General features: G+C 41.8%; 2 protein-coding genes across 2 annotated transcripts in view; one reads left to right on the top strand and one right to left on the bottom strand.

Moving 5' to 3' along the window:
• Positions 1 to 12492, top strand: part of LOC117767784 (ras GTPase-activating protein 1-like) — a 27931-nt gene extending 15439 nt beyond the window's left edge. Inside the window, exons 3-26 of the mRNA XM_034595640.1 lie at positions 148 to 283; positions 758 to 828; positions 1386 to 1503; positions 1651 to 1682; positions 2329 to 2381; positions 2543 to 2693; positions 2860 to 2938; positions 3309 to 3432; positions 3575 to 3731; positions 3864 to 3951; positions 4063 to 4143; positions 5099 to 5256; positions 5423 to 5499; positions 5850 to 6022; positions 6127 to 6286; positions 6465 to 6607; positions 7099 to 7214; positions 7338 to 7424; positions 7593 to 7660; positions 7756 to 7844; positions 7938 to 8015; positions 8894 to 9028; positions 9128 to 9207; positions 10988 to 12492. Of these exons, the coding sequence (XP_034451531.1) occupies positions 148 to 283; positions 758 to 828; positions 1386 to 1503; positions 1651 to 1682; positions 2329 to 2381; positions 2543 to 2693; positions 2860 to 2938; positions 3309 to 3432; positions 3575 to 3731; positions 3864 to 3951; positions 4063 to 4143; positions 5099 to 5256; positions 5423 to 5499; positions 5850 to 6022; positions 6127 to 6286; positions 6465 to 6607; positions 7099 to 7214; positions 7338 to 7424; positions 7593 to 7660; positions 7756 to 7844; positions 7938 to 8015; positions 8894 to 9028; positions 9128 to 9207; positions 10988 to 11036 (2503 nt within the window). The 3' untranslated portion in view covers positions 11037 to 12492. The remainder of the gene's footprint in view (positions 1 to 147; positions 284 to 757; positions 829 to 1385; positions 1504 to 1650; positions 1683 to 2328; positions 2382 to 2542; positions 2694 to 2859; positions 2939 to 3308; positions 3433 to 3574; positions 3732 to 3863; positions 3952 to 4062; positions 4144 to 5098; positions 5257 to 5422; positions 5500 to 5849; positions 6023 to 6126; positions 6287 to 6464; positions 6608 to 7098; positions 7215 to 7337; positions 7425 to 7592; positions 7661 to 7755; positions 7845 to 7937; positions 8016 to 8893; positions 9029 to 9127; positions 9208 to 10987) is intronic.
• The window catches only part of ccnh (cyclin H), a 5035-nt gene continuing 919 nt past the window's right edge, over positions 10301 to 14416 (bottom strand). The window contains exons 4-9 of the mRNA XM_034595642.1: positions 13655 to 13868; positions 13346 to 13509; positions 12880 to 12950; positions 12643 to 12748; positions 10595 to 10658; positions 10301 to 10501 (exon numbers count right to left, since the gene is read on the bottom strand). Coding sequence (XP_034451533.1) covers positions 10472 to 10501; positions 10595 to 10658; positions 12643 to 12748; positions 12880 to 12950; positions 13346 to 13509; positions 13655 to 13868 — 649 coding nt within the window. The 3' untranslated portion in view covers positions 10301 to 10471. The remainder of the gene's footprint in view (positions 10502 to 10594; positions 10659 to 12642; positions 12749 to 12879; positions 12951 to 13345; positions 13510 to 13654; positions 13869 to 14416) is intronic.

Genomic DNA, 14416 nt, shown 5'->3' with positions numbered 1-14416 from the left:
ACTAAAGAAAAACAATGTTGACACAATCTCACACTGTCACAGGAATTAATGTTGAACATTTTCTGTTGCCTTCAGTGCACAGTGATTAGCCTATATGTTAAAAATAACCATGCTGTCTTTAATCATTGTTGTGTTTTCTCTCAACAGGATAATCGCCATGTGTGGGGACTATTACATTGGTGGGCGGCGGTTCTCTTCTCTATCAGACCTGATTGGTTATTACAGCTATGTGTCTTGCTTGCTAAAAGGAGAGAAATTGCTTTCTCCAGTGGCCCCCCCAGAGGTGAGACTGACTCCACATTCTTAACTCTTTCCATTGCTTGTGTGACATGACATTACTTGATATTTACTTTGTTCCTTCTCCTCGTAGGTGTTTCTTTAAATAAATATTGTGAAATGCAGGTTTTTGTTTTCTTTGGTGGTGTGACTGGGTTGTGGCTGACAGCAATGTGTTTTTTCTTTGTTAGAAATAGAAAACTTGATTTCAGTAGCATGTTAATGCTGTTCGTCAATAATATTATAGGAAAGAAGCAAAGATCTAGCAAACCCGATTTCAAACATTTTAAAATATAGCCCAAAAAAGGACAATCATTAATAAAGGTTTGCAAAATTGAACCAATCTCTTCAAATCATGTTCAGTAAAAGTAATGTTTGATGGTTGAAAGAGGGGTGGAAAATATATCTGTTTGAGGCTTTGAGTTAAGTTATGAAAGATCAAGGCTAAGAATGAGAGTTTTATTCTTTTTTGTTTCCACAGCCTGTAGAGGACAGGAGGAGAGTCAGGGCCATACTTCCATACACCAAAGTGCCAGATACTGATGAGATCAGGTGAGTATCTGAGGATATCTCAGATAGAGACTTTTCCATTCTTATACAGACAGTATTACATTTTTATATCAAACCAGTTACTTTCCTAAAAGTGTTCTTATTCATATGACCTATAATTTCTGAGACACAGACAAGCACTGATGATGGTCTGGGCTTAAAAATTTAGTATTTTGACTGTATGGCTTTTCCTAGTTTGCTAGATTTTTTTGGGCATGTCCAAGGCCTGCTTCTCCCATCACAGCAGCCTGGAAAGTACATCCTCGGACTTGTTGATATAAAACAGTCTTGTCCCTGTTATTAAGCTGCAGTAGGCACACACTCTGATGATCCCTGCTATCCCTGGCTTCCGGAATCTGATAAACATCTGTCTGAAGTCAACCTCAACCCAGAGTTTGCTAGCGGGTCACAGGATTTACGGAGTTGATAGACATGCAACATTTACCTCAAATGTTGTGGTTCAATGAGGACACCTGCTGGCAGAGCTGTGATATTACAACCGGTACAAAATAAAGAGAGTTTTCTCTTCTAATGTCCACTTTGACTCATTGTATCCTCAGCTTCCTAAAAGGGGACATGTTTATCGTTCACAATGAGCTGGATGATGGCTGGATGTGGGTGACCAACGTTCGCACAGAGGAGCAGGGCCTTATCGTGGAGGATCTGGTGGAGGAGGTGGTGAGTAAAGCACTAGATGGGAAGGTTTAGACAATGTTAAGGGAATGATCAATTAAATCATTTTGGTTTGTAAATGACAGAAAAACTGCAGTCATTGATCCATCTCAGTTGTTGTCCTAAAAGATTTCTGTTTCTGACATGTTTCAGGGGCGGGAGGAGGATCCACATGAGGGAAAAGTGTAAGTTCTTCATTCTCAACGTATTTTTTTAACATCCAATCAGTGGTCAGTCTTCAAACCTGGATAAACATTCTCTTCGATGCAGTGGCTTATAACTTGCATTATTTTGTCAAAGTGGCTGCATCCTTTTACACAATATATCAGTACAGGTTAATATCAACCCTGTCAGCCTCCTTTGTTTCCAAGACATAAATAATGTTTTTATATTTACTTTAACAAGCCGACCAGCCTGTCAACACAGTGTATTCCACATGAGTTATTATTTTCTCCTCACTTGTGTCCTTCAGCATTGGCAGTTCTTCAAATTTGACTTGCCAGCTCTTAGAAATAAATGAATAAATAAAAAGTGAACATGCCAAATGCACAGGGCCCTCTGTAGGAACAATCTGATTAAATTATGGTCATTTATTTTCTTTGGAACATTACATTGAACATGAAAGGGCTCATATGATATATTTTTATACAGTAGTGATTCATTTTGCTGGACAAACTGTTTACTCTGGATATCCTCAACAGAGATACCATTTATTAAAGATGTCAGTGTCGAGAGATGTTGTTGTTATAGTCGGCGTAACTGAACATCTGTTTTTTGTTGATCTGACCTAATTCAGTGGTCGCTCTTCTCTCTGTTGCTCTTCTCCTACAGCTGGTATCATGGAAAGGTCACCAAGCAAGAGGCCTACAACCTGCTGATGACAGGTACCATCCCTCTTTGCCTCTCATTAGGCCGCAGTTATTAATCACTTGTGACATCGTCATTCTGACATTGAAGTCCATTTATCACAATATTCTGCTGAGCAGGCGTTAAAACCTTTCTCTTGGTCCCTCTGTCGATTCCTCCGCTGCTTCTCCTTTCGCAGTTGGCCAGGTGTGCAGTTTTCTTGTCCGGCCATCAGACAACACACCTGGGGACTACTCGCTCTTCTTCCGCACCAATGAAAACATCCAAAGGTTTAAGATCTCCCCCACCCCCAACAATCAGTACATGATGGGGGGGAGGTACTACAACAGGTATGTTTTTGGCAATGTGCCGGCCTTCAGGTTTTCATATAACAGAATAACATAAGGAAAAAGTGACGTGCTAAATTGTAGAATATTAAGTTATAGTCAGCATGTGTTGTGTATTTTGACTTGCAGTTACTGACGTGCTGCATCTTGTTCACTCCCTCTCTCTCAGTGTTGCTGACATCATCGACCATTACAAGAAGGAACAGATTGTTGAGGGCTACAACTTGAAAGAACCAGTTTCAGTGCAGGTATGTTTAGTTGCATCGTGCCATTATTAGGCCTTTTTGATTCTATGTATTTGGCAAAAAAATGTAAGGGTTTTGATAAGACTGGATTGCTCACATTGCATATACCGAAACTAGCATACAAAATATACAATTATTGTTGTCTGCACTTCGACAGAAAAGAAAAGGCGCAGCAAATGCTACTGAGAAAGAAAATATATAGCATCAGACATTTTCCTGTTCTTTACAATTGTGACTTTCAAGAATCCCTGTCAAGCAACAGATTATGTTTTTGTAAATAAATGTAATATTAACCATGTCTCGTTTTGTATGGAATTGAATTGCCTGTCTGAGTATGTGATGGTTTAAATTGTTTTCTATTTCTTTACTGTAGCACCAGGAACAAGTTCTTACTGACACAGTGGATGGGAGAGAAATTTATAACACTATCAGACGGAAAACAAAAGATGCTTTCTACAAAAACATTGTCAAGAAAGGCTACCTCTTGTTCAACAAAGGTTTGTGTAGCTTCTGCCTTGAATCACACATTATCAGTAGCTCCCTGTAACATCAATGACATTATCTTAGTCTAGTTTCCGGGTGAGGTCAGTCGGGATCCTCCGGTACAATAAACTTTCCTCATGTCCATCTGGCCCTCAGGTAAAGGCAAACGGTGGAAGAATCTTTACTTTATCCTGGAGGGTAACGACGCCCAGCTCATCTACTTTGAGAGCGAGAAGAGAGCCACCAAACCAAAAGGGCTGATCGACCTAAGTGTGTGCTCCGTGTATGGTGTGCATGACAGTCTGTTTGGCAGGTGAGATATCAGAATATTGTTCTTGGGTTTACGAAGTTCTGAATTCGCAGTTGCATGGAGAAAATAGTTTTATTGAGGTATTATTCGGGTCAAATGAATAAAAAAATCTCCTCTTCTGTTTGACTTTTTCAGGCTAAACTGTTTCCAGATTGTTGTCCAGCACTTTAGTGAGGAACAGTACATATTCTACTTTGCAGGAGAGGTTCCAGAGCAGGCACAGGTAAGACCAACACATGAGAGTAAAACGGCTTGTTCTGTCTCCAGAACAGTTTACAGTGCGCTCTTACAGAGACACCCCATGTCAACTGTGTCTAATAAATTTTTTTGACAGGATTGGATGAAATGCCTTCAAACTTTCTGCAGTAACCTAAGGAAAACCACTCAGCCCACCTCCAACAAGAGGCTCAGACAGGTACAGATACCATCAGTCAGTGTGTGTGTTCATGTAGACACAGTAAAGCAGTAGATAGACGCATTCAAACAAAACAGTAAAAAGGTATTTATCTCTCAGGTGTAGGAACATTATTGGAACCTAATTATAAAATCAAAATTTAACGCTCAAAGTTGATTAAACCTGAGCATAACTGTGACAGACGCCCACATGATTCAGTGTTTCCCATTAATTAACTTCACCGTGGCAGCCCGCCTCCGTCTAATTTGTTCCACCACAGTTTCATAATGAACCGAAACAATTTACACCTCTCTTAATGACTAAAGATCTCTAAGGTTAGTGTTTTGTGTCATGGCTTCATTGGAGAGAGCACATTATCTCTGACAATGGACCCGTCTGTCATAGTCAGAGCAGTCATCTGCAGCATAGAGAGAAATCAGCGGGTTAGTGGACCATCAAAAAATCCATTATGTTTTTACAGTCCTCAGCAGATTCATATACACCTCTGTGTGCTTGAGGGAGTGCTGTGTGTGTCGGTGTTGTTACAGCTTAATTACATAATTCCCACACTTGTCTTGATTAAAATTTTTTGGTCGAAGCCTTTGAACCAGGCCACCCCACATTTATAAGTTTAGATGAGCCTTGCTGTTAGTTACATACATTTTGTTTTGCTTTTAAAGGCCTATTTTTATTCAGCATTTTCCATATTGGGCTTGTTAAACAAATGATTAACTATTAGTATTTGGCAATAAAATATGTAAGGGTTATATGTATCTTATTTTTGAGAAATCTGAGAAGAGGTAGGTATTAACATCTCAAAACAAATAACCAAAATAAAAGGTTAATTATTGTTTTCAACCTATCCCTGCTCATTTCGTCTTTGTAAGACTCTTTGTTACATTGTTACAAGAGAAGTGCTATATAGACAAAGTTTGTGATACATTTGTTCTGTGCTAATTCCCTCATGTCCTGACAGGTGAGCAGCCTAGTGCTGTATGTGGAGGAGGCCCACAAGCTGCCGGTGAAGTATTTCAACAGCCCTTACTGTAACATCTACCTGAACAGCGTCCAGGTGGCAAAGACGCACCCTCGGGATGGGCAGAACCCCGTCTTCACGGAAGAGTTCATCTTTGAGTGAGTATATCACACAGCTGCTCATATATCTTCCTACTTTGGATTCTCCTACTTTTCTGCCTCCCTGACTGTTTTATCCTCTTCACATTCCCGGCTGCATTAGATCTGTCTTGAAATTAGTAATATTTTCATGCTGTTTACTAAATGTATTAATTTGTTGTTTCAGTGACCTGTCGAGTGAAATCAACAGATTTGAAATCAGCCTGAGCAACAAGACAAAAAAGAGCAAAGACAGTGACATCTGTAAGTACTGCTGTTAACCTTTTAAAGTGCTTGAAGTAAGTTTTTGCTAATACTAAAGCCAACATTAGCATTAACGGTTGTTTTCTTTGCAAAACAAAGTTCGGCATGTTAAAGAAGTGGCGCTGCTCAGGGGCCGTATTATAACCTCTTGTCTTGTAAACACGGCTTAAGTTCTTGGCAAATGTTACTAACACCCACACCCGAAAAGAAACTGTGCTCAGAGGCAGAGAAAACGTTCATATAACACTTTCAAAACATTTATGATATCTCTAAGCCAGTGCATTCACCTCATCTGTTCTTCTTTTATTTTCAAACTCACATCTCTCCCACCTTTTCTCTCTCCCTCTCAGTGTTCATGCGCTGCCAGCTGAACCGGCTGCAGAAGGGCCAGATGATTGATGAGTGGTTCCCTCTCAGCTCCCACGTGCCTCTGAAGGGCATAGAGCCGGGCTCCTTACGTGTACGTGCCCGCTACTCCATGGAGAAGATCATGCCTGAAGAGGAGTACAGCGAGTTCAAAGAGGTCAGATCCACGGACAAGTTTTTTAGACTGCAACGTCCATCAACTGTCTTCTCTGTTGTTCCCTCAAAATGACACTGATGTCATCGTTGTGTGTCCTTTTGCAGATGATCTTGCAGAAAGAGTTCCATGTCATCTACGCTCTGGCCCATGTGTGTGGTCAGGACCGCACCTTACTGGCAAGCCTCCTCCTGCGGATCTTCAGACATGAGCAGGATGAAGCCCCCCTACTCAGGACACTCAACGACAGAGAGATTAACATGGAGGGTAAGAAACACACACATTAAAGAAAGTTATTCCTCTTCATAAGATAATACAAGTCCTTACAATCCTTTTGTGTAGGTCTGCAGGGTATTTTTCAGGGCTCAGTTCATTGTTTGTATTGTTGTCAACTCAGGAATATAAAGAACCGTGTGCTCATACATTTACTTCACCTTGTTCCCAGATGAGGCCACGACCTTGTTCAGAGCGACCACACTGGCCAGCACTCTCATGGAGCAGTACATGAAGGCCACAGCCACGCCCTTCGTCCACCATGCTCTCAAAGACACCATCCTCAAGATCATGGAGAGCAAACAGTCCTGTGAGGTAAAGACCTACAGAGGTTTCCCCTCTCTATAATAAGTCTGTCATCTGGCACTTATCTGTGGTACAAGGTTAGGAACATGGCATTTATATCATTGTCAGTGCAGCAGCTGCACAAGGCTGCTCCTCCGTCTCAAAGCAAAACATAAAACTGAAACGGCACCAGCATGGCGGAGGTCTCAAGGCTGCTCTTTGAGGATTAACACCACAATGAATATTTCAGAAGTTTGTATTGAGTTTATATACCCACAGATATGTAAGTGTCATAGTGAATCATTTCTTAACTTGTCTTTTGTCTATTATACTTAAAAATGCTCTATATCCGTGGAATACACAATTCTTATCTGTGATTAACTGAATCTTTACCTTGGTTGCTTCTACTGCAGGATAATGAATTAAGAATGTTAATCTCATGGTTCACAACAACCTTGTAAATGTGAATTAATCCATCTTCGTTTGTTTGTCTGTCTCCCTTCATCGATCCTTGCTTTTAGTTGAACCCTTCCAAACTGGACAAGAATGAGGACGTGAACCTGAACCTGGCTCATCTCCTCAACATCCTGTCTGAGCTGGTGGAGAAGATCTTCATGGCCGCTGAGATCCTTCCACCGTAAGCATGCAAACAGCTTTGTTGTCTAGTTTTGTCAGTAAATCGTTTGATTTAGTTCGTAAAACAGAAATGTCCAAATGACACAAACACCCCATCACTGTCTTTCTCTGATGACCTTTCCAGGACACTGAGGTTCATCTACGGCTGTCTGCAGAAGTCTGTGCAGCAGAAATGGTCCGCCAACACCACCATGCGGACGAGAGTTGTAAGGTAATCCAGCACCTGTGAACAATGTAGGAGCACTGCTTTTGTTTTGTGAGTTTAAAAGCAGTCAGCGTATCTTTGCCCTGCATTTAGGACCTTTTTAATTTGAGCATGTGATACATTGTTTTTCTTTTCTAATGTTGTCTAACTTGACCTTATCTATTGTTCCTCCAGTGGCTTTGTCTTTCTAAGACTGATCTGTCCTGCCATCCTCAACCCCAGAATGTTCAACATCATTGCTGGTGAGCGTCCACTGAAAAGCAAACACTCAAAACCCTTCCTGTTCACCATGTGATGTGTTGCACTGTGTGATTTCCTCTGTGATCTCTTCTTGCAGACCCTCCATCAACAACAGCAGGCAGGACCCTCACCCTGGTGGCCAAGTCTGTCCAAAACCTCGCCAACCTGGTTGAATTTGGTGCTAAGGTTTGAATTTCCCTCCAGGAATCTGCAGTATTCAGTATAAGTGTTAAAAATGTATGTCGGCAACACACAGCTGTCTTTTCTATTCCCGAACAGGAGCCCTACATGGAGGGCGTGAACCCTTTCATCAAAAACAACAAACATAGGATGATAATGTTTCTGGATGAGTTAGGGGTGAGTCACATTGTTGCCTTTTGATCAAATTACTGTTCGTAGAGCTGAAAACATTTGTTGATTAATTGACAGAAAGCAAATAACTATTTTCTGATTGTTTCAGCAAATTTGCTAGAATAATGCCAAGCACTATGGTTTTGTCTTCTTAAAAGTGGATTTTACACTTTTCTTTGTCATTAGATCTGATTCAATATAAATTTATTTTGATTACGTTTTTTTTTTGTTCATCTTATCAACCCATGCAGACCTAAGGCGCTGAGTAAAAAACACACTGAAAAAATGAAACATTGTTTAAAAACAACCACCTAAAACTGAGGAGATTTTCTGAGGAGCTGATATAATTGCCAATATTGACAAAAACTAAAATTTCATTGTAAATCATTGCCATTTCATTAAACTTAGTTTATATTTTCTTTAATAACAATAAATACAGCAAATCTGCTGAGATCCCCCCCCTCCTCAAACATGTCCCTTACCGACTGAGCCCAGGTCAGCAGGCACACCTGAATCTTCATTGTTATTTTTCTTCGATGAAACACTGCTGTAATTTGCAATATCGCTCCCCTCGCTTAGATTGTCTTAAATGCTACTTTAAAAACTTGTTTGCCGGCTAAGAGAGCGAACAAACAAACTTTATTTACAATCATGCATTTTGCCTTTCCAGCAAGTATTTCGTCGGCCGCATGTCTTGAAAAAGATGAAAATGTGGATGAGACACGCAACCTATGAACTCTTAAGACGTTCATAGGTTGCATCCGGTCTAAATGGGTTAATAGATAATGATGATTGCTCGTTGCAGCTCTAATGCAGACCCTGACGGCTACCTCTGTTTCACAAGCTTATAAGAATCCTGTGTGTGTGTGTGTGTGTGTCACCAGAATGTCCCTGACCTCCCTGAAGCCACCGAGCACTTTAGGACAGACCTGTCCCGGGACCTGGCTGCGCTGCACGAGGTCTGTGCCACACACTCAGACGAGCTGCGGACGCTGAGCAACGACAGGGGAGCGCAGCAGGTCAGAGACCCGTGACGTCACATCTGAACACACACACACACGTCTGTCTGTAACATCCTGTCACAGCAGAATGATCTAACTCCTGTCTCCTCTCTGCAGCACGTGCTGAAAAAGCTGCTGGCCATCACAGAGCTCCTCCAGCAGAAGCAGACTCAGTATGCCATGTCCAACAGCAACAGGTAGTACTGCACTCCTCCTCTCCTCTCATCCTCCCATCCTCCCGTCGAGTCTCCTCCGCCGGAGTGCAGCACAGAGGGGGCCGAGCATGCTCTACCCTCATCACCATGGCAACCCCTCCTTCACCACCACCCTCCATCATGTCCTCCTCCTGATAGTCCCGCCCATCTCCACCCACCTGCCATCTTGTCCCGTTCACCACAAAGAGAGCTATGCAACAACAGCGGCTGAGTACAACAACCGATGCAGTACTTAGAACGAAAAGAAAAGAAAAACTTGTGCCAGTGACTGACAGCTGAATGCACAGGAGCTACTTTTCCTTGAGAAACTCTGTTCATGATTCTGACTTGGGTACACTGCGTTCCCTTCGCCACAAGGGCCAAATATCACAATTTCAAGAGGTGTCTGTGTACCCGCTGTGTTTTGATAGCACAGGTTGCCAAAGTGTACCCCCCCGACCCCGTCTCCTGGCTCAATATGAGGAAACTGACATGAAGAAGCTAGTCCTTTCACCCCCCCCCTCCCCTCCTTTTTTCTGGTAACTGGATTATGAGCGTTAATGCTTTTTATACTGTAATTAGTGACTGATTTATTTTAAGGATGTGACAACATGCGCAAAGTGCTGAAACTTTCATTTCTGTCTATTTGTTTTCTTTATTTCTTACTTTGGTTTCTAGATTGGAACAAAGTCTTTCAGAAAACTATGGTTATTTTATATTAAGAATAAATTCTCTTGCTGGAATCATGAGTATATAAGAGAGATGAGCTGAATTTTTTTTTTTCTCCCTCCGATTGTATCCCGTTTTGTTTTGATTATTTGGTTTAAGTCTTTTTTTTTTTTTTTTAAAGCTTCTGAATGCCGGACAAGACACATAATCAGAGAAACCAAGTAAAATGAAAGTGTTTACAGCAGTAAAAAAAATTGAATAGTACAGACTGTATCAGACATGCATGCACTTATTAAACAGTTTTTTGTAAAGTAGATTACAGAGTCCTTCATTGTCCCCTGACGAAGGTGGAGAAACATGCACGTAGTGTAATGTGACACTTTAAAGGAATAGTTCACCATTCTGACCGAAATCCACAGAAACACAATTTGTAGAAAAATATCTTTATTCTTAATGAAGAACAAATGCAAACCCAAAAGATTTACTGCAGTGTCATGCGGGAAAGTAAATGACATGCGCACTGTTTGTGACATCATTGTGTTTTGGTCATTGGCAGCTCAAGTAGAAAAGTGCAAATGATCCTACAGCCACAAGGAGCTCATACCAGGTCTTCATCTGTCCACTCCTCCTGGAACGGAACAGAGGTTTAGCTCATTTAGGGAGAATTTAACAAAGTCCATAAACACTGGAGCAAATGTTGCTGTTGAGCAAATGTTCTTACCTCTTCTGCCAAACGGGCTTCTTTAGCTACGTGGCCGTCTTCTTCGTATCCTCTCTTTCGTTTGCTGCAACACAAATACATTTGTACTGAGGATCTGAAGATTGGAGAAATCTGTGAAGTTGTCTTTGCAAGCTGTAATTGCTGGTGAACTGTGTTCCATATTTTCAGTGTTTGTGACCAACCCCTCGAAGTCCATTATCAAGACTCATTTAGTTCTAGAGTGTCTAGTGTCCACTCCATGATAATCAGTAGTTGTAGTTTCCTGTGACCTTTTTTTGTTGCTTTGATTTCATGTAGACTAGTTAATCACGTAGGTGTAGTTTCATATTGACGGATCAGTATTCTAATTCAGTGATTTGTGCCTTTTACAAACACCTCCACTTTATTTTACAGGACAGAGTGCACCATCATGTCACTGGCTGCTGCCATCCAGGTAATGTGAGTTAAACGGATGACCTCCTGAGAGTCAGATTGTGGCAGTCAGACCACACAGCCAGCCAAAGTGAAGTCCTTTCTGCCGCACGACCGAAGACTAAAGTCAGTTTGTATTTATAAGCATGTGGCCTAGATTTCCTGGCAGTTCCGACGCAATATGGCCGTTCTCCACGGGAAAAAACCACTTGCTGCATATCTGAATACTGTCCTTCCAAAGCCCTTTTCCAAAATGCTTCAGACACCGACAGTGTTTGTTGAAGTTCGACGAGAAGCCTCGTCACACACGAGCATGAAGATGGACCTGAGTTACAGTGAACTGCAGAGATGTCTGAACTTTTTTTTTTTTTTTTAAATCCTGTTATGCCTGCCACTCCTCCCTCAGAAGTTTGACGAGTAGCGGTTGGCGGCTGACGTGGAGCCGGAAGAATCGGGGAGCGACTCCAGTCAGCCGCTGCGTTCCTTGGACTAAACTTGGAGACATTAAAGAGGGGGAGGCGATCCAAAGCATTCAAGTAGCGTTTTTCTGCCGTCATCAGGGAATTTTAAACATGGCACCTCTCTCCAAGACGACACGAGCCTTAACTTCCTCTCCTCACGCCATCCCATCCCTCATCACCCCGAGTTTGCGATAAACTCCTCCTTCCGACCGTTTCCACCACCTTTGTGTATGAACTACCACGCAGCACTGGAACCACTTGTTACATTTTTTTTTTTATATAAACTGCTTTGTTTGTTGATATATACTTAGACGTGTATAGAAAAATAAAAAAGGTGTTTTTGTATGATATAGCTGAAGAGCAACGAGCGATAGTCTAAGAGTCTTTAGGAGATAACCTGTAACCTTTCCTGTGCATGTGTTAACCTTGATGGATCCTTCTATAGTGTGCGGGCCTACATACTGTATATGCTGCTGTGACATCACCTGAACTCCCTCTAAGCTTTCATGCGTTTGCAGTCTCTCTTCCCCTCCCCCCATCACGGGTGGCGTTTCACCGCAGCACCGTCTGTTTTCATATCCATCCCGAGAAGTCATGCCACGCACCGATAAATCCACATCTGCCCCCCCCCGCGTGCCTCCTGACGACTCAAACAGCCGCAAAGTCTGAATCTGTGCCTGTCAGAGCTCAAGAGTTTACCAGACTGTTTTACTGTAGCTGCACTTAAAGATACCACGGACCTCACCGACCTCACCAAGTGTAAACGGACAACTGGCCACAAGAGCGCGATTAACCAACAGGCCTAAAAAAAAAAAAATTCTCCATCAGCAATACCAATTATCAGCTGTGCTTCAAGGTATGGATGATGTAGGCAGGAATGTGGTGTGTGCTGTTGTTCTTCCTTTCATACGGCTAATGATGACGTGTTCCTTTTTATTTTTCTACCTGATACTGAACCTTGAACCTTTTGCATCTTAGATACGACGACCTGGCTAAAATAAAACTGTTACTACATACGACAGAAAACTGGAGTTGATCCCTTTGTTGTGCAGGGAGTGAAGAAATTCTGTCCATGATAATGATAATCACTGTGGAACTTCGACTGGTGCTAAAATGACACCACTGTAAAGGGGTAGATAAAAGATGATTCTGTCTTTAAGTCACAGGTCTCCTTACTTGCTTGAGATGCCAAATTCAGCGTGAACCCTCTCCAGCTTCTGTTTGCAAATGTTCACCTCCTCCGCTTTGGGAAGTTCATACTTCTTCAGGAGGGTTTTCATCCCTGGAGCGGCAGAGAGAGAAAATAAAAAAGGATTTGAAATCTCACGTCAGACCTGTGGTGTGAGGCAGTTAAATAATAGGAGCTCAATATCGCCATCCTGTGGTGTCAGATGGAAGGTGAAGTTTACTCACGTCTCATTGAGTCGTACATCTTTGACAGAGACTCTTTGTCCCCTTTCAGTCCCAGACATTCGTTCAGGTAGCTGGAAATGAGAAAACACATCAACACCTTTGGTTTTTGCTTGAATTGAACTGCTCCAGTCTACATACTGTATAAATGGATTAAACAGTCAGTTCTTGGGACATTAGAATTTAAATGTTTTAAATCACTGACTCGTGTTATATACAGACAACAAAATAACTTCAGGGACATATTACCTGACATATCACACACAACACATATCAAGCATACCTGAAACCAATCTAAGTAACATTATCTGAATGAGCTGTTTGCAGTTAACATATTACAAATAAAATAAAAATGAATTGCTGCATCTTACCCATGGGGAAGAAACCCCATAAGTTATAATGAACTTTGTATAATTTGAGAGAATTTCAATTCAAAGTGATCATTGTCACATGAGCACAAATGACCCACCTCTCCATGCTGAGACTGGCTCTGGAGGCGCTGTTCAGAATAGCTGTCAGAGCGATTTGAGACGGGGGGAACAGCAGCCCTGCATCTGTCATGGCGGCCTGTGTCAGAAAGTCGTCCGCATTCTTCCTCAGTGACTCTGGATTCTCCAGCGTGGGGTATCTCGTCTGAGGGATGAATTTAATGTACGGGAAATAATTACCGTGAGATATGAACAATTATCTGAACCGCTAAATGAGCTAGATTAGCAATCTCAAAAAGGTGTGTGTGCGCTCAGACGTGACAGCTGAAGCTCTCAAGGGGTTCACCCACCTTGATGTCGATGAGCAGACCCTCCATGGGCCTGTAAGGGTTGTGGACCACCAGGTGGAAGTGGAGCTGCTGGATTAGCAGCAGCTCGAACTCCAGGATCTGCTCCAGGACTCGTTCCTGTCCTGCTGGGCTCTCCTGCACAAGGTTCCCCACAAACTGGGTGCTGGACACGTTGAACTCATCCACCTTGCAGGACAGGTATGCACACGTGAGCCTGCAATGAGAAGGTGACTTTGACATAGGTTGCACAGGATATACTCTGATAAAAACAAGCTTGAACAATAGATAATTATTATTCAACATGGAAAAAGGATATAAGGCAAAACTCAATCTTTTATTAACACCACTTTTTACAAATCCTAAAAGGAGTCATTGTCTTTTGGTCACACAGGAAAAGTCTAATACTCCATTCCACAGTGAGATCAGCCTGGATTAATGGGTGAGGATAAAATAAGTTAGCCAGCGTCATATTCAACTGTTTAACAGACTAGATAGCATCACTTTATGTTCTTGGGCTAAAAGCAACAGAGCATATGGGGTAAAATAACAAGTAGAGCTCCACTTATATGGATTTTAGGGGGCTGGTGCAGATTCTGATGTTAGGGAGTAAAGAAAAATTGGCCAATATTGAAAAGAAAATGGCAATAATCCAGATCGATATCAAACCCTTATGACAAAAAAATGTAATTGAGGCATGATATTGTAGATTACCCATAAATTATATGGGTTATTTTTTTATCCTTTTGAAAATAACAAACACAT

The sequence above is a fragment of the Hippoglossus hippoglossus genome, chromosome 9 (genome assembly GCF_009819705.1).
Source record: "Hippoglossus hippoglossus isolate fHipHip1 chromosome 9, fHipHip1.pri, whole genome shotgun sequence".
Taxonomy (NCBI): domain Eukaryota; kingdom Metazoa; phylum Chordata; class Actinopteri; order Pleuronectiformes; family Pleuronectidae; genus Hippoglossus; species Hippoglossus hippoglossus.
The sequence above is the reverse complement of the archived record's forward strand: the minus strand, read 5'-3'. Positions and strand labels throughout refer to the sequence as shown.